Source organism: Oncorhynchus nerka, linkage group LG13, assembly GCF_034236695.1.
Source record: "Oncorhynchus nerka isolate Pitt River linkage group LG13, Oner_Uvic_2.0, whole genome shotgun sequence".
Taxonomy (NCBI): domain Eukaryota; kingdom Metazoa; phylum Chordata; class Actinopteri; order Salmoniformes; family Salmonidae; genus Oncorhynchus; species Oncorhynchus nerka.
The window spans coordinates 59,681,853-59,697,882 of NC_088408.1; the positions used below are offsets into that span (position 1 = coordinate 59,681,853).

The window sequence follows — 16,030 nt, forward strand, 5'->3', positions numbered from 1 at the left end:
TGTAGAGATTTGAAAAACGTAAGGGGCTCATTTGAAGAAAACAAATACTGTTCCTCCGAAATATTGAACTTCCTGTATGGTGATGATGTGTTTATGTTAATCACATAGCTAAGGCAAAAACCTAAATGATTCGCGGGAAAAAGTAAAAAATGGCGACAAGCAGAGTTTGAACTTTAGCGCCTGTACACATATTTGCAAGAAGAGACAACTCCTCGCTAATGTAACGTTACTCAACAGCAACAACAATATTTCGAGTTTTATCGAACCTGGGTTGGAAGTTTATCAAGGGGGTAAGAAGTCTGGATACATAAAAGTTAAATTTCATGTGTTTTTGTTGTTGTATCTCCTAGTTTTTATGTCTCAAACTAGTATTTTATGTAACGTGCTCATTCTCATATGTCGGTTATTCATTATAGATTACATTTAGCTAGCAAGCTAAAATATATGTTCCTAATGCATATGCGATACACTATACCCAGGGCCAAGCAACAGATACGTTTCATTGCATTGACAGTTGCAACACAGTTTAGCAGGCTAACTTCACTAGCAGATACTTTATCAGTTACCAAGCTAGCTATATTCAATATTGCTACTATAGTTAGCTACATTTGATAGATAGCATTTTAGACTAGCCAGCAACGTTTTGTGACTCTAGAAGACATCCTGTTGAGATGCAAAAGTGTCCGATCAGATTTGCAGAAAATACAGCTTGAGCTGGCGATATGCCCATCATCTTATTGATGCACGTTAACTTAGCCAATCAACCAGTCTATTATCAGTTTGATATAAGTTACATTCGAGAGTTTCTATAGTTTGATAGACTACTACAAGTTTGTAAGCCATGTTACTTTTTAATGCTGTGCACGATTGTTTGGCTCGAGCAAGTGCTGCAATCTGCGACTGCTTTGACAAGTCCAACTCAAATGTGCAGGCTGGCTGTAGTTAGCTGATGAGTCAAACCTGTAGGCTGTGCTGCGATCTACAAGCAGGAGAAAATTGAGTCATCAGACATCAGCCTCAGAACAGGGGAGGGGTGTTAAAACAAATATGTTGAAGATCAGGGAGGACATTACGGTGTCTACCACAATGACGATGTAACACCCTGATTCACCTAGGAAGTGTTGTAGTGTGTGGACAGCCCATCTGCAGCATGTTGGAGTCAGCATACAGAGATGACTTCTGCAGTGTGGAGCCGAAGAAGGGGCTGGATGCCAAGCGTCTACCCCAGAAGAGGGAGCGGAGCTTCACAGACCTGGAGAGCAGCCTGACCGTGGGCCAGTATGTCCTGTGTCGATGGTCTGATGGCCTATACTACCTGGGGAAGGTCCAGAGAGTAAGTGCTCAATAGAAAACATTCCTGTTATCAGTCAAATACTGTAGTATACTGCCACACAATGGTTTGGATTCATTTGATTTACTACCCAAATACCGCTATTCACAAACTGATGGTTTCTCTGTAGTTTTCTGGGACCACATCTGTTATTCCTGTTTTATGAAAAATCTATTGTAATACACTATGAGAATAAAACTGTAATAAGGTTGCTGTGAACAACTTGCCTCCTGCCTCATACTGGCTGTTTTCACTTTTCCATTCAAGGTGAGTGCCTCCAAGCAGAGCTGCTTTGTCACTTTTGAAGATAATTCAAAATTCTGGGTTCTCTGGAAAGACATCCAACATGGTGAGTGAAGAGGGACTAGAATATTGTTGTTGTCACAGTGTTCAATAAAAAATGTGAATTAGTCAAACGTACTACACCCAACATCTTCAATGAATGTACAGTGGGGCAAAAAAGTATTTAGTCAGCCACCAATTGTGCAAGTTCTCCCACTTAAAAAGATGAGAGAGGCCTGTAATTTTCATCATGACAGACAAAATGAGAGAAAAAAAATCCAGAAAATCACATTGTAGGATTTTTAATTAATTTATTTGCAAATTATGGTGGAAAATAAGTATTTGGTCAATGACAAAAATGTATCTCAATACCCTTTGTTGGCAATGACAGATTAAGTCTTCACAAGGTTTTCACACACTGTTGCTGGTATTTTGGCCCATTCCTCCATGCAGATCTCCTCTAGAGCAGTGATGTTTTGGGGCTGTTGCTGGGCAACACGGACTTTCAACTCCCTCCAAAGATTTTTTATGGGGTTGAGATCTGGAGACTGGCTAGGCCACTCCAGGACCTTGAAATGCTTCTTACGAAGCCACTCCTTCGTTGCCCGGGCGGTGTGTTTGGGATCATTGTCATGCTGAAAGACACACCCACATTTAATCTTCAATGCCCTTGCTGATTGAAGGAGGTTTTCACTCAAAATCTCACGATACATGGCCCCATTCATTCTTTCCTTTACATGGATCAGTCGTCCTGGTCCTTTTGCAGAAAAACAGCCCCAAAGCATGATGTTTCCACCCCCATGCTTCACAGTAGGTATGGTGTTCTTTGGATGCAACTCTGCATTCTTTGTCCTCCAAACACGACGAGTTGAGTTTTTACCAAAAAGTTATATTTTGGTTTCATCTGACCATATGACATTCTCCCAATCTTCTTCTGGATCATCCAAATGCTCTCTAGCAAACTTTAGACGGGCCTGGACATGTACTGGCTTAAGCAGGGGGACACGTCTGGCACTGCAGGATTTGAGTCCCTGGCGGCGTAGTGTGTTACTGATGGTAGGCTTTGTTATTTTGGTCCCAGCTCTCTGCAGGTCATTCACTAGGTCCCCCCCGTGTGGTTCTGGGATTTTTGCTCACCGTTCTTGTGATCATTTTGACCCCATAGGGTGAGATCTTGCGTGGAGCCCCAGATCGAGGGAGATTATCAGTGGTCTTGTATGTCTTCTATTTCCTAATAATTGCTCCATTTACATTTACATTTAAGTCATTTAGCAGACGCTCTTATCCAGAGCGACTTACAAATTGGTGCATTCACCTTATGACATCCAGTGGAACAGCCACTTTACAATAGTGCATCTAAATCTTTTAAGGGGGGGGTGAGAAGGATTACTTTATCCTATCCTAGGTATTCCTTAAAGAGGTGGGGTACATTTCCTAATATTGCAGATTCAGTCTTCCCAGCCTGGTGCAGGTCTACAATTTTGTTTCTGGTGTCCTTTGACAGCTCTTTGGTCTTGGCCATAGTGGAGTTTGGAGTGTGACTGTTTGAGGTTGTGGACAGGTGTCTTTTACACTGATAACAACTTCACACAGGTGCCATTAATACAGGTAACGAGTGGAGGACAGAGGAGCCTCTTAAAGAAGAAGTTACAGGTCTGTGAGAGCCATAAATCGTGCTTGTTTGTAGGTGACCAAATACTTATTTTCCACCATAATTTGCAAATAAATAAATAAAAAATCCTACAATGTGATTTTCTGGATTTTTTTCTCATTTTGTCTGTCATAGTTGAAGTGTACCTATGATGAAAATTACAGGCCTCTCATCTTTTTAAGTGGGAGAACTTGCACAATTGGTGGCTGACTAAATACGTTTTTGCCCCACTGTATGTCTGCTGATAATATGGATCTACACCATACAGGTTAAACATATCAAAAGCTCGCTCTAAAAGTCATTAGTAATGTAATCCACTTTGAACAGCATTGCACAACATCCTAACGGGAAATCATTGACATTTTGTGCTGTAGCTCTGTGGAACCTCATGAAGCTGTTTTAGGCCTTTATTCCTTAACACTTTTTCATTGGCTAGCCGACACTTGTACTATGTAGTAGGCCACTTAATGGTATATTTAGACACTTCCCTAAATGATTTAGCTGTCCTTCAAACTCTTCAACTGTCACGTTTCATTGAAAGGCTGATTTATGTCAGTAATTCCCTGTCGATTGCTTCTAATTTAATATCTTGCGTGTTTTGTCTACATGTTGGTTTCATGTAGCTGAACGATGAGAAAGCTGAGAATCCCACTCCAGCTCTTCATTCATCATTGAATATACCCTAATGCTATTCTTCTCTCCCAAAACATGCAGCTGGAGTTCCGGGGGAGGAACCCAAATGCTCGGTTTGTTCTGAAATGGTGTTGGTGTCTGACAATGAGATCCTGATATGTGGGAAATGTGGAATAGGTGAGTCACTGTAGAGTAATGTATAGTCTGACACTTCAACATTAAAACATAAGTGGTGAAGTTCCCCTTTAAAGGAGGGTGTGGCTACACCCATCTATCTTGCCTTGATATAGCCTACAAGAGGATGTTGGTTCTTTACAAGCCATGGTTAAGTGGGAGGAGATCGCATTGCTTATTGCATACAGGGTTCTGTATGCTTCTATATTTACTTCCATAACTTTGTTGAACTCTTTTAATGATTTAACACTCACTCTAAAAGCATAAACTGTATCTTTGAACTGTGGTAAATGGACTGGAACAACATACAGAACTTAAGATGGGGACAATGTGTCCAACTTGATCAAAAGTAGCCTAACTGCATCAAGTTATCTTCTACAGTTCAGTTAAAGTGGAACTGAACATTTTCAAGTTGGACAAGGCAAGTGCACACCAAGCCTCTGTGACTCATAACATCATTTACTGAAGCCTGTGTATGTTAAACTAAGTACTTTCCGTGGATGTTTGTCTTATAGAGTCCGGTCCCATTTGCAGTCTACGGTTTGCAGGTCCTGTCTTCAGGCTGTGGTCTCGTTGGTTCGGTTTTTACATGGCACTTAATTAAAGTCATTGGGAGAATCTCAATTGCATCCTCTCTCCTCGCCTCCTTCTGGAAACCCATTGAAGGAGAATGTCAGAGGGGAGGGACCTCTGGCTTTCTCATCAAATGGGTTGAGAGAAGAGGACGCGAGGAGTATGTCATTGAGATTCTCCCATTGATTGCTTTGGGAGTCCACTCCTGGCTTCCTCTAACATTTGCTGATCAAGGGATTACAAGCTTCTAGTTGGTTGGGTGTCACCTTCAGATAAACATAACACATTGATGTGGCTGAAAGTGCGGCCGGCAGTAGCGCTTTCATTAATCCATTCATTTCTTTCTATTGGGTTTGAGATGATCCAAGGCAAGCGATATTTTTCAAATATTGAACCTTTATTTAACTAGGCAAGTCAGTTAAGAACAATTTGTTATTTACAATGATGGCCTACCCCGGCTAAGCCCTAACCCAGATGATGCTGGGCCAATTGTGCGCCGCCATATGGGACTCCCACGGCCAGTTGTGATACAGCCTGAAATTCAACCAGGGTCTGTAGTGACGCCTCTAGCACTGAGATGCAGTGCCTTAGACAGCTCCGCCACTTTGGAGTTCCGGGGGAGGAACCCAAATGCCCGGTTTGTTCTGAAATGGTCTTGGTCCTCTTGTTTTTGGTTTTTCCAGGTTACCACCAGCAGTGCCACCTGCCAGAGGTGGAGAGCTCAATGGATTTGTCACCATGGTTTTGCAGGAGGTGCATCTTTGCTTTAGCTGTGCGGGTGAGTATTATTAATAGAACAACCTGCTCAAGGAAAACAAAACTGACTAATATAATATATAAATGACTGTTTATCTAGGGTCTTGTTCAGTAGTGAGAAAACGTTTGGAAAAGGAGTGAAATGGAGAGGCACTATCTAAACACGTCCAATAAGAAAACACATTTTTGTTTTCTGTTTTAAAACATTTCGCTATGATGTGTCCTACAGATCACTGTCCTATTGCCGAACCATGTTGATGTGGCTGTTTCTTCTCTTCACAGAAAGGGGGAGCTCTCAAAAAGGGCGCTATAGCAAAAGCACTGCAGGCCATGAAGCAGGTGCTTACCTACAACCCAGCAGAGCTGGAGTGGGATTCTCAGCACCGCACAAATCACCAACAGTGTTATTGCTACTGTGGAGGACCTGGAGAGTGAGCGTGCTGGCTAGACACACTGTAGCATAGCATTTACATATCCACACTTTTAAAATCCATTAGCAGGTTTTGTGAGTCAATGAAGGCACAGCAGCTGTATTTGATTCAGATGGGCACAGCAGCTGTATTTGATTCAGATGGGTACAGCAGCGGTATTTGATTCAGATGGGCACAGCAGCTGTATTTGATTCAGATGGGCACAGCAGCTGTATTTGATTCAGATGGGCACAGTAGCTGTATTTGATTCAGATGGGCACAGCAGCGGTATTTGATTCAGATGGGCACAGCAGCGGTATTTGATTCAGATGGGCACAGCAGCTGTATTTGATTCAGATGGGCACAGCAGCTGTATTTGATTCAGATGGGCACTGCAGCTGTATTTAATTCAGATGGGCACAGCAGCTGTATTTGATTCAGATGGGCACAGCAGCTGTATTTGATTCAGATGGGCACAGCAGCTGTATTTGATTCAGATGGGCACAGCAGCTGTATTTGATTCAGATGGGCACAGCAGCTGTACTTGGTTCAGATGGGCACAGCAGCTGTATTTGATTCAGAAAGATGCCTCTTAGCACTCTGTTGCTCATTCAGTGACTACTACTTTTCACTAAATGGCTGCTTTCCACCCAGGTGGTACTTGAAGATGCTGCAGTGTTTTCGGTGTCAACAGTGGTTCCATGAGGCCTGTATCCAGTGCCTACAGGAGTCCATGATGTTTGGAGATAGGTGCGTAACATTGTTATCAAACAAGAGGTTTTATTCCCACGGTCCGGTAGGGCTGAGCGATATGGCCTAAAAAAAATCATATTTAGGGGGGATTTACATGGGGGATTTACGATATACTGTATATTTTGATTTTTTAAAACGTTTTCCCTGAATAAGCCTTGTTGTGCAATAAGGGAAAGGGTGATACCTAGTCAGTTGTACAACTGAAATGTGTCTTCCGCATTTAACCCAACTGCTCTGAATCAGTGAGGTGCGGGGGGCTGCTTTAAATCGACATCCACGTAAAGGTCAATACACTGCATGTAAAATTCTACCTCGGCTAACTTATAAGCCTTCCACAACCATAAAACCCACTAATAATTTTTAAAATCAAAATAGTTTAACCTGCTTTTTTACAGTAATCACTGATCTGGCTTTCAAGTCTGTCTATGAAAATGCAATTTCTGAAGAAAATGTAACCATGCACTAATAATGACCAACTTCGAGTAGTAGGCACATGCTAGTGAGTAGCCAGCTCATATTTAAAGTCGAGCCAACTTGGATCTATTTGCTTGCTGAAAAGAGAGTAACTGTTATGAATACACCCTCCTGTCCATCTCAAACTGTTTGAACATCATAGCCTGTGCACAGTGCACACAGCACAGAAGAGTGAAGGAGACCAGACCAGAAAGACATAAAAAGCTCATGAAAACAAACAGAAAAACATGATTCTTTTGATACAGGCATTTGGAACATTGCGCTATACCATCAATTGCAATTAATCAAATTGATATACAGTGCATTAGGAAAGTATTCAGACCCCTTGACTTTTTCCAAATGTAACGTTACAGCCTTATTCTAAGTTGTATCAAATTAATGTTTTGCCTCAATCTACACAATACCCCATAATGGCAAAGCGAAAATGTGTTTTAGACATTTTTGCAAATGTATTAAAAATGAAAACAGAAACACCTTATTTACATAAGTATTCAGACCCTTTGCTATGAGACTTGAAATTGAGCTCAGGTGCATCCTGTTTCCATTGATCATCCTTGATGCTTCTACAACTTGATTGGAGTCCACCTGTGGTAAATTCATTTGATTGGACATGATTTGGAAAGACACACACCTGTCTATATAAGGTCCCACAGTTGCCAGTGCATGTCAGAGCAAAAACCAAGCCCTGAGGTCGAAGGAATTGTCCGTAGAGCTCCGAGACAGGATTGTGTCGAGGCACAGATCTGGGGAAGGGTACTAAAAATATTTCTGCAGCATTAAAGGTCCCCACGATCACAGTGGCCATGGAAGAAGTTTGGGACCACCAAGACTCTTCTTAGAGTTGGCCGCCCGGTCAAACTGAGCAATCTGGGGATAAGGGCCTTGTTCAGGGAGAGATCAAGAACCCGATGGTCACTCTGACAGAGCTCCAGAGTTCCTCTTTGGAGATGTGAGAACCTTCCAGTAGAACAACCATCTCTGCAGCACTCCACCAATCAGGCCTTTTTGTGGTAGACTGGCCAGACGGAAGCCACTCCTCAGTAAAAGCCACATGACAGCCGCTTGGAGATTGCCAAAATGCACCTAAAGGACTCTCAGATCATGAGAAACAAGATTATCTGATGAAGGCAAGATTGACCTCTTTGGCCAAAATGCCAAGCGTCACATCTGGAGGAAACCAGGCACCGCTCATCACCTGGCCAATACCGTCTCTACGGTGAAGTATGGTGGTGGCAGCATCATGCTGTGGGGATGCTTTTCAGTGGCAGGAAGACTAGTCAGGATTGAGGGGGAAATGACCGGGGCAAAGTACAGAGATCCTTGATGAAAACCGAACAGTCCCCGCGATATGCAACTGTTCGGGGAAGTCAGGAACCAGTACACGCAGTCAGTCAGGAAAGCTAAGGCCAGCTTCTTCAGGCAGAAGTTTGCATCCTGTAGCTCCAACTCCAAAAAGTTCTGGGACACTGTGACTTTGGGACTCAATGTCCTTGAGTGGCCCAGCCAGAGGCTGGACTTGAACCCGATCGAACATCTGTAGAGACCTGAAAATAGCTGTGCAACGTTGCTCCCCATCCAACCTGACAGAGCTTGAGAGGATCTGCAGAGAGAAATGGGAGAAACTCCCCAAATACAGGTGTGCCAGGCTTGTAGCGTCATTCCCAAGAAAACTTTAGGCTGTAATCGATGCCAAAAGTGCTTCAACAAAGTACTGAGTAAAAGGTCTGAATACTTATGTAAATCTGATATTTCATTTTTTGTTGTTGAATAAATTAGCGAAAAATGTCTAAACAGTTTTTACTTTGTCATTGTGGGGTATATTTGTGTAGATTGATGAGGGGAAAAAATGACAATTTATTCAATTTTAGAAGGCTGTAATGAAACAAAATTTGGATAAGGTGAAGCGGTCTGAATACTTTCCGAATGCACTGTAATGCTCAGCCCTACGGTCAGAGCAAATCCTGGGAAGTCATAAGACATATCATGGAAGTCGAAGGTGTAGCCAGGTGACCGAGGGCCCATATTGATTTTGATTTCCCCTAGAGGCATGTGACCTGTGCTTTCTCCTCCTCTGATCTCTCTTCCTTTCTCTTTCAGGTTTTACTTGTTCATGTGTTCCGTGTGTAATAAAGGACTGGAGTACATTAAGCGCCTGGCTCTCCGATGGTAAATGGCTACTATTATTTTCCTACCTACCTCTGAGGCTCACTCAGGGGTACTTTAAGAATTACAAAAGGCATTTGTGTCGTATAGTGCAGGATGTATGCATGTATGCAATGATTGTGCTCTTGTGCGCATAATGTCGTAGGGATAGATAAAGTTGTACAGTATTGCACTGTATTGGTGTTAATACACATAGTGGTGCTGTGAACGATTCAGGCAGCACAATAGCTCTGATTAAGAGGACTACATTTACACCTCTCTCTAAACCCAATTTCTTATCTGTTAACCCATAGGGATGTATAATTGAGAATTCCATTTATGAAGATGATGAAATACATTGATGACTAATACTCATACCTTATTATCTGATATGCACCTTATACTTGTGAATGCTGCAGGTGAGGGTTCGGCACTCATTAATTGCTATCAGCTCTAGATACATTACAATCAGTTCATCTTTAGATTTTCAGGCCTTCAAGGAATTTTGTGTGATTTATTTTTATTGTTGAACCTTTTAAGGATCTGAGGACCCATGCCAAATCTTTTCAGTCTCCTGAGGCAGAATAGGTTTTGTCGTGCCCTCTTTACGACTGTCTTGGTGTGCTTGGACCACGTTAGTTTGTTGGTGATGTGGACACCAAGGAACTTGAAGCTCTCAACCTGCTCCACTTCAGCCCCGTCGATGAGAATGGGGGCGTGCTCGGTCCTCTTTTTCCTGTAGTCCACAATCATCTCCTTTGTCTTGATCATGTTGAGGGAGAGGTTGTTGTCCTGGCACCACCTGGCCAGGTCTCTGACCTCCTCCCTATAGGCTGTCTCGTCATTGTCGGTGATCAGGCCTACCACTGTTGTGTCATCGGTAAACTTAATGATGGTGTTGGAGTTGTGCCTGGCCGTGCAGTCATGAGTGAACAGGGACTACAGGAGGACACTGAGCACCCACCCCTGAGTTAAGGATCAGTATGGCGGATATGTTATCTACCCTTACCACCTGGGGGCAGCCCGCCAGGAAGTCCAGGATCCAGCAGCAGAGGCAGGTGTTTTGTCCCAGGGTCCTTAGCTTATTGAGGAGCTTTGAGGGCCCTATGGTGTTGAACGCTGAGCTGTCGTCAATGAACAGCATTCTCACATAGGTGTTTCTTTTTTTGTCCTGGTGGGAAAGGGCAGTGTGGAGTGCAATAGAGATTGCATCATCTGTTGGGGCGGTATGCAAATTGGAGTGGGTCTAGGGTTTCTGGGATAATGGTGTTGATGTCAGCCATGACCAGGCTTTCAAAGCACTTCATGGCTACAGACTTGAGGGCTACGGGTCGGTAGTCATTTAGGCATGTTACCTTAGTTTTCTTGGCCACAGGGACTATGGGGGAACATGTTGGTATTACAGACTCGGACAGGTAGAGGTTGAAAATGTCAGTAAAGACGCATGCTTGCAGTACACGTCCTGGCAATCCGTTTCTCCCTGTGGCCTTGTGAATGTTGACCTGTTTAAAGGTCTTACTCACATTGATTGCAGAGAGCATGATCACGGAACACCTGGTGCTCTCATGCATGTTTCAGTGTTATTTGCCTAGAAGCTAGCATAGAAGTGATTTAGCTCATTTGGTAGGCTCATGTCACTGGGCAGCTCTCGGTTGTGCTTCCCCCTGTAGTCTGTAATGGTTTGAAAGCCCTGCCACATCCGACGAGCGTCTGAGCCGGTGTAGTACGATTCGGTTTTAGTCCTGTATTGATGCTTTGTTTGTTTGATGGTTCTTCGGAGGGCATAGCGGGATTTCTTATAAGCTTCCGGGTTAGAGTCCCGCTCCTTGAAAGCGGCAGCTCTAGCCTTTAGCTCTGTTGCCTGTAATCCATGGCTTCTGGTTGGGGTATGTATGTACGTTCACTGTGGAGGCGACGTCATCAATGCACTTATTGATGAAGCCAATGACTGATGTGGTGTACTCCTCAATGCCATTGGAGGAATCCTGGAACATATTCCAGTCTGTGCTAGCAAACAGTCCTGTAGCTTAGCATCTGCTTCATCTGATCACTTTTTAAATTTATTGAGTCACTGGTGCTTCCTGCTTTAAAATGTGCTTGTAAGCAGGAATCAGGAGGATAGAATTATGGTCAGATTTGCCAAATGGCGGGCGAGGGAGAGCTTTGTATGCGTCTTTGTGTGTGGAGTAAAGGTGGTCCAAAGTTTTTTTCCCCCTCTGGTTGCACATTTAACATACTGATAGAAATTTGGTAAGACGGATTTAAGTTTCCTTTTATTAAAGTCCCCAGCTACTAGGAGCGCCGCCTCTGGGTGAGCGTTTCCTTGTTTGCTTATGGCGGTAATACATCTCATTCAATGCTGTCTAATTGCCTCAGTCTGGTGGTATGTAAACAGCTGTGAAAAATACAGAACTTTCTAGGTAGATAGTGTGGTCTACAGCTTATCGTGAGATACTCTACCTCAGGCGAGCAATAGCTTGAGACTTCCTTAGATATCGTGCACCAGCTGTTATTTACAAAAATACATAGTCTGCCACCCCTTGTTTTACCAGGCGGCGCTGTTCTATCCTGCCGGTACAGCATATGACCAGCCAGCTGTATGTCGATAGTGTCGTCATTCAGCCATGACTCCGTGAAGCATAAGATATTACAAGCCCTTGCATAATATGTGGGGAATTGTTGATTTGGCAAAAACAATTGCAATCGTGGGATCCTTGAGGTACTGGTTTCTGTTAAACATGCATATCTTTTTCCCCCTCTCATTTCATCTCTATTTTGAGCTCACTGATTGTCCCTGGTTTCTTATCCAGGGTGGATGTGGTGCACTTGGCACTTTACAACCTGGGAGTCCAGAGTAAGAAGAAGTACTTTGAGCTGGAGGAGATCCTTAACTTTGTCAGCAACAACTGGGAGCATTTCCATTTGGGCAAGGTTAGAACCACCAAATGAATTCCTGTCTGAATTATGAGTAGGAATCCGGATAGGAAGTTGATTAATGCCATCTCAAGTTAATTGCATCAGACTAACATTTTGATATTCCCCACAGCTCTCCAATACTCCTCCAACAGAAAGAGGCCAATATCTCCTTGATGCTCTGAACAACTACAAGAGCAAGTAAGACATCTCTCTCCGTTGTATTCAGATAATGCATTATAAAACTACTATTTAATTGGAAATCCCATCAACAGCATATACTGAATCTGCCAATGTAATTCCCATGTCCAGCTAACAATAATATAGTATGGCCCCCAACATTCAGTAAGTTGTTTACTTTTTGTTCTGGGTGATAAGAGTATTTGTTACAACAGACATGTTACTCGGCTGAAGGTTTATTTGTTGACATCACATCACATCTCCTTTACCAGACCATGACCTTAACATCCCCTCTGTATTTCTCCAGGTTTCTCTGCGGGAAGGAGATCAAGAAGAGGAAATGCATCTTCCGCCTGAGGACACGCGTTCCACCGAACCCTCCCTCCAAACTCTTTCCCGAGAGGGCCCAAAACGAGGGATGGAGAGGACGAAAGAAAGGCCCAGACAGGAACAGGTATTTCACGGCGTTGTGATATGCTTGTTTTCATGGGAAACCGTGAATTTCAATGAGGCCTGTCTTGGCTCAGTCAGAAAGTGTTAATCAATGTTAATGATGCTATAAGGCTGTGCCGAATTGTCACCCAATAATCCTATTGTTTGGTCAGAAAGTGAAAGTTGTCTCTTTAGCTCTCTCCCGGCAGAGAAGAGGAGGAAGAAAAGGTCGAAATGGCTGCTGGAGGACGCCATTCCCAATGTAAGTTCTCGGATTGTCACAAGATCCTCCCTCATTCTCAAAACACCTCACATCAACGCTATTAGCGCGCACCCCGCTAACTAGCTAGCCATTTGACATCGGTTACACCAGCTATTAGGCTGATAGGCTTGAAGTCATAAACAGCGCTGTGCTTGTGAAGAGCTGCTGGCAAAACGCACGAAAGGGCTGTTTGAATGAATGCTTACGGAGCCTGCTGCTGCCTACCATCGCTCAGTCAGACTGCTCTATCAAATCATAGACTTAATTATAACATAACACACAGAAATACGAGCCTTAGGTCAATAATATGGTCGAATACGGAAACTATCATTTCGAAAGCAAAACATTTATTATTTCAGTGAAATATGGAACCGTTCTGTATTTAATCTAACGGGTGGAATCCCTAAGTCTAAATATTCTTGTTACATTGCACAACCTTCAATGTTATGTCATAATTCCGTAAATTCTGGCAAATTAGTTCGAAATGAGCTAAGCTGCCCAAACTGTTGCATATACCCTGACTCTGCATGCAAGAAAAGTGACACAATTTCACCTGGTTAATATTGCCTGCTAACCTGGATTTCTTTTAGCTAAATATGCAGGTTTAAAAATATATACTTCTGTGTATTGATTTTAAGAAAGGCATTGGTGTTTATGGTTAGGTATAGTCGTCCAAAGATTGTGCTTTTTTCATGAATGCGCTTTTGTTAAATCATCCCCCAGCGCTGCATCGATTATATGCAACGCAGGACACGCTAGATAAACTGGTAATATCATAAACCATGTGTAGTTACAACTAGTGATTATGATTGATTGATTGTTTTTTATAAGATACGTTTATTGCTAGCTAGCAACTTACCTTGGCTTACTGCATTCTCGTAACAGGCAGTCTCCTTGTGGAGTGCAACGAGAGGCAGGTGGTTATAGCTTTGGACAAGTTAACTGTAAAGTTGCAAGATTGGATCCCCCGAGCTGACAAGGTGAAAATCTGTCGTTCTGCCCCTGAACAAGGCAGTTAAACCCACCGTTCCTAGGCCGTCATTGAAAATAAGAATGTGTTCTTAACTGACTTGCCTAGTTAAATAAAGGTATTATTATAATATTTTTTTTAATCTGCAAAATCGGCGCCCAAAAATACAGATTTCCGATTGTTGTGAAAACTTGAAATCGACCCTAATTAATCTGCCATTCCGATTAATCGGTCGACCTCAAGTTTCAACCACACTGAACGATCCAAACCCCTGGTTATTTCACTCATTCCTGTCTCTGATGGTTATCAACGTGGCTGGAATCCCTCCCTTCTCCATTTGTCTGTGCTCTTCTTTTTTCTTTCCCTCTGACCACTGTCCATCTTCTAAAAGTCTGTCTTCTCTCTGCCATGTCCCATGAAGAACTTATGTGTCATTGCCCTCATCACTGTCTCCACAGTTCTACTCAAAAGGGGATTACAGTTGGCCTTTGAGGCATTTTACTGACAAATCCCCCTGAACAGAGCAGTGCATGTCTGGTCCCCTGGCATATTCATCTCAAACAACAGACCTCTGACATTTCTTAGTAATTAAGCCAATACTGCCTCGCTGGAAGGAGGAAGGTGCTCTGATTTGAAAATGTAGACAAAGCATATAGTAGGGTTCTCCAACTGGCAGCCCGCAGGCCAAGTGATTTTTATTTGGCCCCCAAGTTTTCTGAGCAAAACACAACGTATTATTATTAATTGTTGGAAATATACGGGTTGGCTGACCACGTTATGAAAATCATGTGCACGCATCGATGTGACCGGAAAGTGTGCGTTATGATTCTGACCAGTCCGATGGCTAGCAACAAATAAAAGAAGATTCCATGTGGGGAAGCGTAGGTGGCTCGTTTCTGCTCGTTGTATCTTGTTATTGATGTTGTCTTGTGTTGACTGCGGTCATGTCTATGCTAATATGAAAAACATTCGATAGCTAGCTAATCAACATCGTTAACTATGTATTTGAGAGACAACAAGTGCTCATTGTGCAAATGTATTTGTTTTCAATAAACATGTGGAGGCAAAATATGGTTGTCAACAGTCTAAGCTAACCCAGTCTCTTTTGCACACATCGGTTTTGTTGCTATAAAACCAACCCGTCTATAAAAGACTGTAAAAAGACCAGTAAATCAGTTCCAAATGTAAACAAGGTTTGAAATTAGGCTTTGACGGTATCCAGATTTTCATATCGTTATACTGTCCTTTTCTCATCCTGGGATTTATGGTATTATCATCATAGTGCAAGAAAAGCCCATCGGGCCTCTATCACCAGAATGCTAACAAAATTAGAACAAACTACTAGCAAAATCAGACGCTATTAGCTAAATGCTAAAAAAACAGATACTTTATTTACGGAAGTATTCAGACCCTTTGTTATGAGACTGGAAATTGAGCTCAGGTGCATCCTGTTTCCATTGATCATCCTTGAGATATTTCTACAACTTGATTGGAGTCCACCTGTGGTTAATTCAATTGATTGGACATGATTTGGAAAGGCACACACCTGTCTATATAAGGTCCCACAGTTGACAGTGCAAAAACCAAGCCCTGAGGTCGAAGGAGTTGTCCGTAGAGCTCCAAGACAGGATTGTGTAAAGGCACAGAACTGGGGAAAGTTACCAAAAAATATCTGCAGCACTGAAGGTCTCCAAGAACACAGTGGCTTCCCTCATTCCTAAATGGAAGAAGTTTGGATACACAAAGACTCTTCCTAGAGCTGGTCGCCTGGCCAAATTGAACAATCGGGAGATGAGGGCCTTGGTCCTTTTTATGGTAGAGTGGCCAGACAGAACCCACTCCTCAGTAAAAGGCCTGCTTGGAGGCACCGAAACAAGATTCTCTGGTCTGATGAAACCAAGATTGAACTCTTTGGCCTGAATGCCAAGCGTCTGGAGGAAACCTGGCACCATCCCTACGGTGAAGCATGGTAGTGGCAGCATCATGCTGTGAGAATGTTTTTCAACGGCAGGGACTGGCAGACAATTCAAGATCAAGGGAAAGATGAACGGTGCAAAGTACAGAGAGATCCTTGATGAAAAAGGTCATCCTTGAT

At 42.9% G+C, this 16,030-nt stretch overlaps 1 protein-coding gene across 3 annotated transcripts in view; it reads left to right on the forward strand.

The window, feature by feature from the left end:
• Nucleotides 1-115: 115 nt before the first annotated feature.
• The window catches only part of LOC115139745 (PHD finger protein 19-like), a 35,384-nt gene continuing 19,469 nt past the window's right edge, over nt 116-16,030 (forward strand). The window contains exons 1-12 of one of the 3 annotated variants that reach the window (XM_029677475.2): nt 116-290; nt 1,128-1,333; nt 1,598-1,679; nt 3,978-4,073; nt 5,327-5,421; nt 5,682-5,830; nt 6,464-6,559; nt 9,134-9,202; nt 11,989-12,109; nt 12,225-12,292; nt 12,579-12,725; nt 12,899-12,965. In XM_029677475.2, the coding sequence (XP_029533335.2) occupies nt 1,151-1,333; nt 1,598-1,679; nt 3,978-4,073; nt 5,327-5,421; nt 5,682-5,830; nt 6,464-6,559; nt 9,134-9,202; nt 11,989-12,109; nt 12,225-12,292; nt 12,579-12,725; nt 12,899-12,965 (1,173 nt within the window). In that variant the 5' untranslated portion in view covers nt 116-290; nt 1,128-1,150. Of the gene's footprint in view, nt 291-1,115; nt 1,334-1,597; nt 1,680-3,977; nt 4,074-5,326; nt 5,422-5,681; nt 5,831-6,463; nt 6,560-9,133; nt 9,203-11,988; nt 12,110-12,224; nt 12,293-12,578; nt 12,726-12,898; nt 12,966-16,030 lie in introns of all 3 variants that reach the window. The other 2 variants (XM_029677474.2, XM_029677476.2) reach the window with 2 other exon arrangements.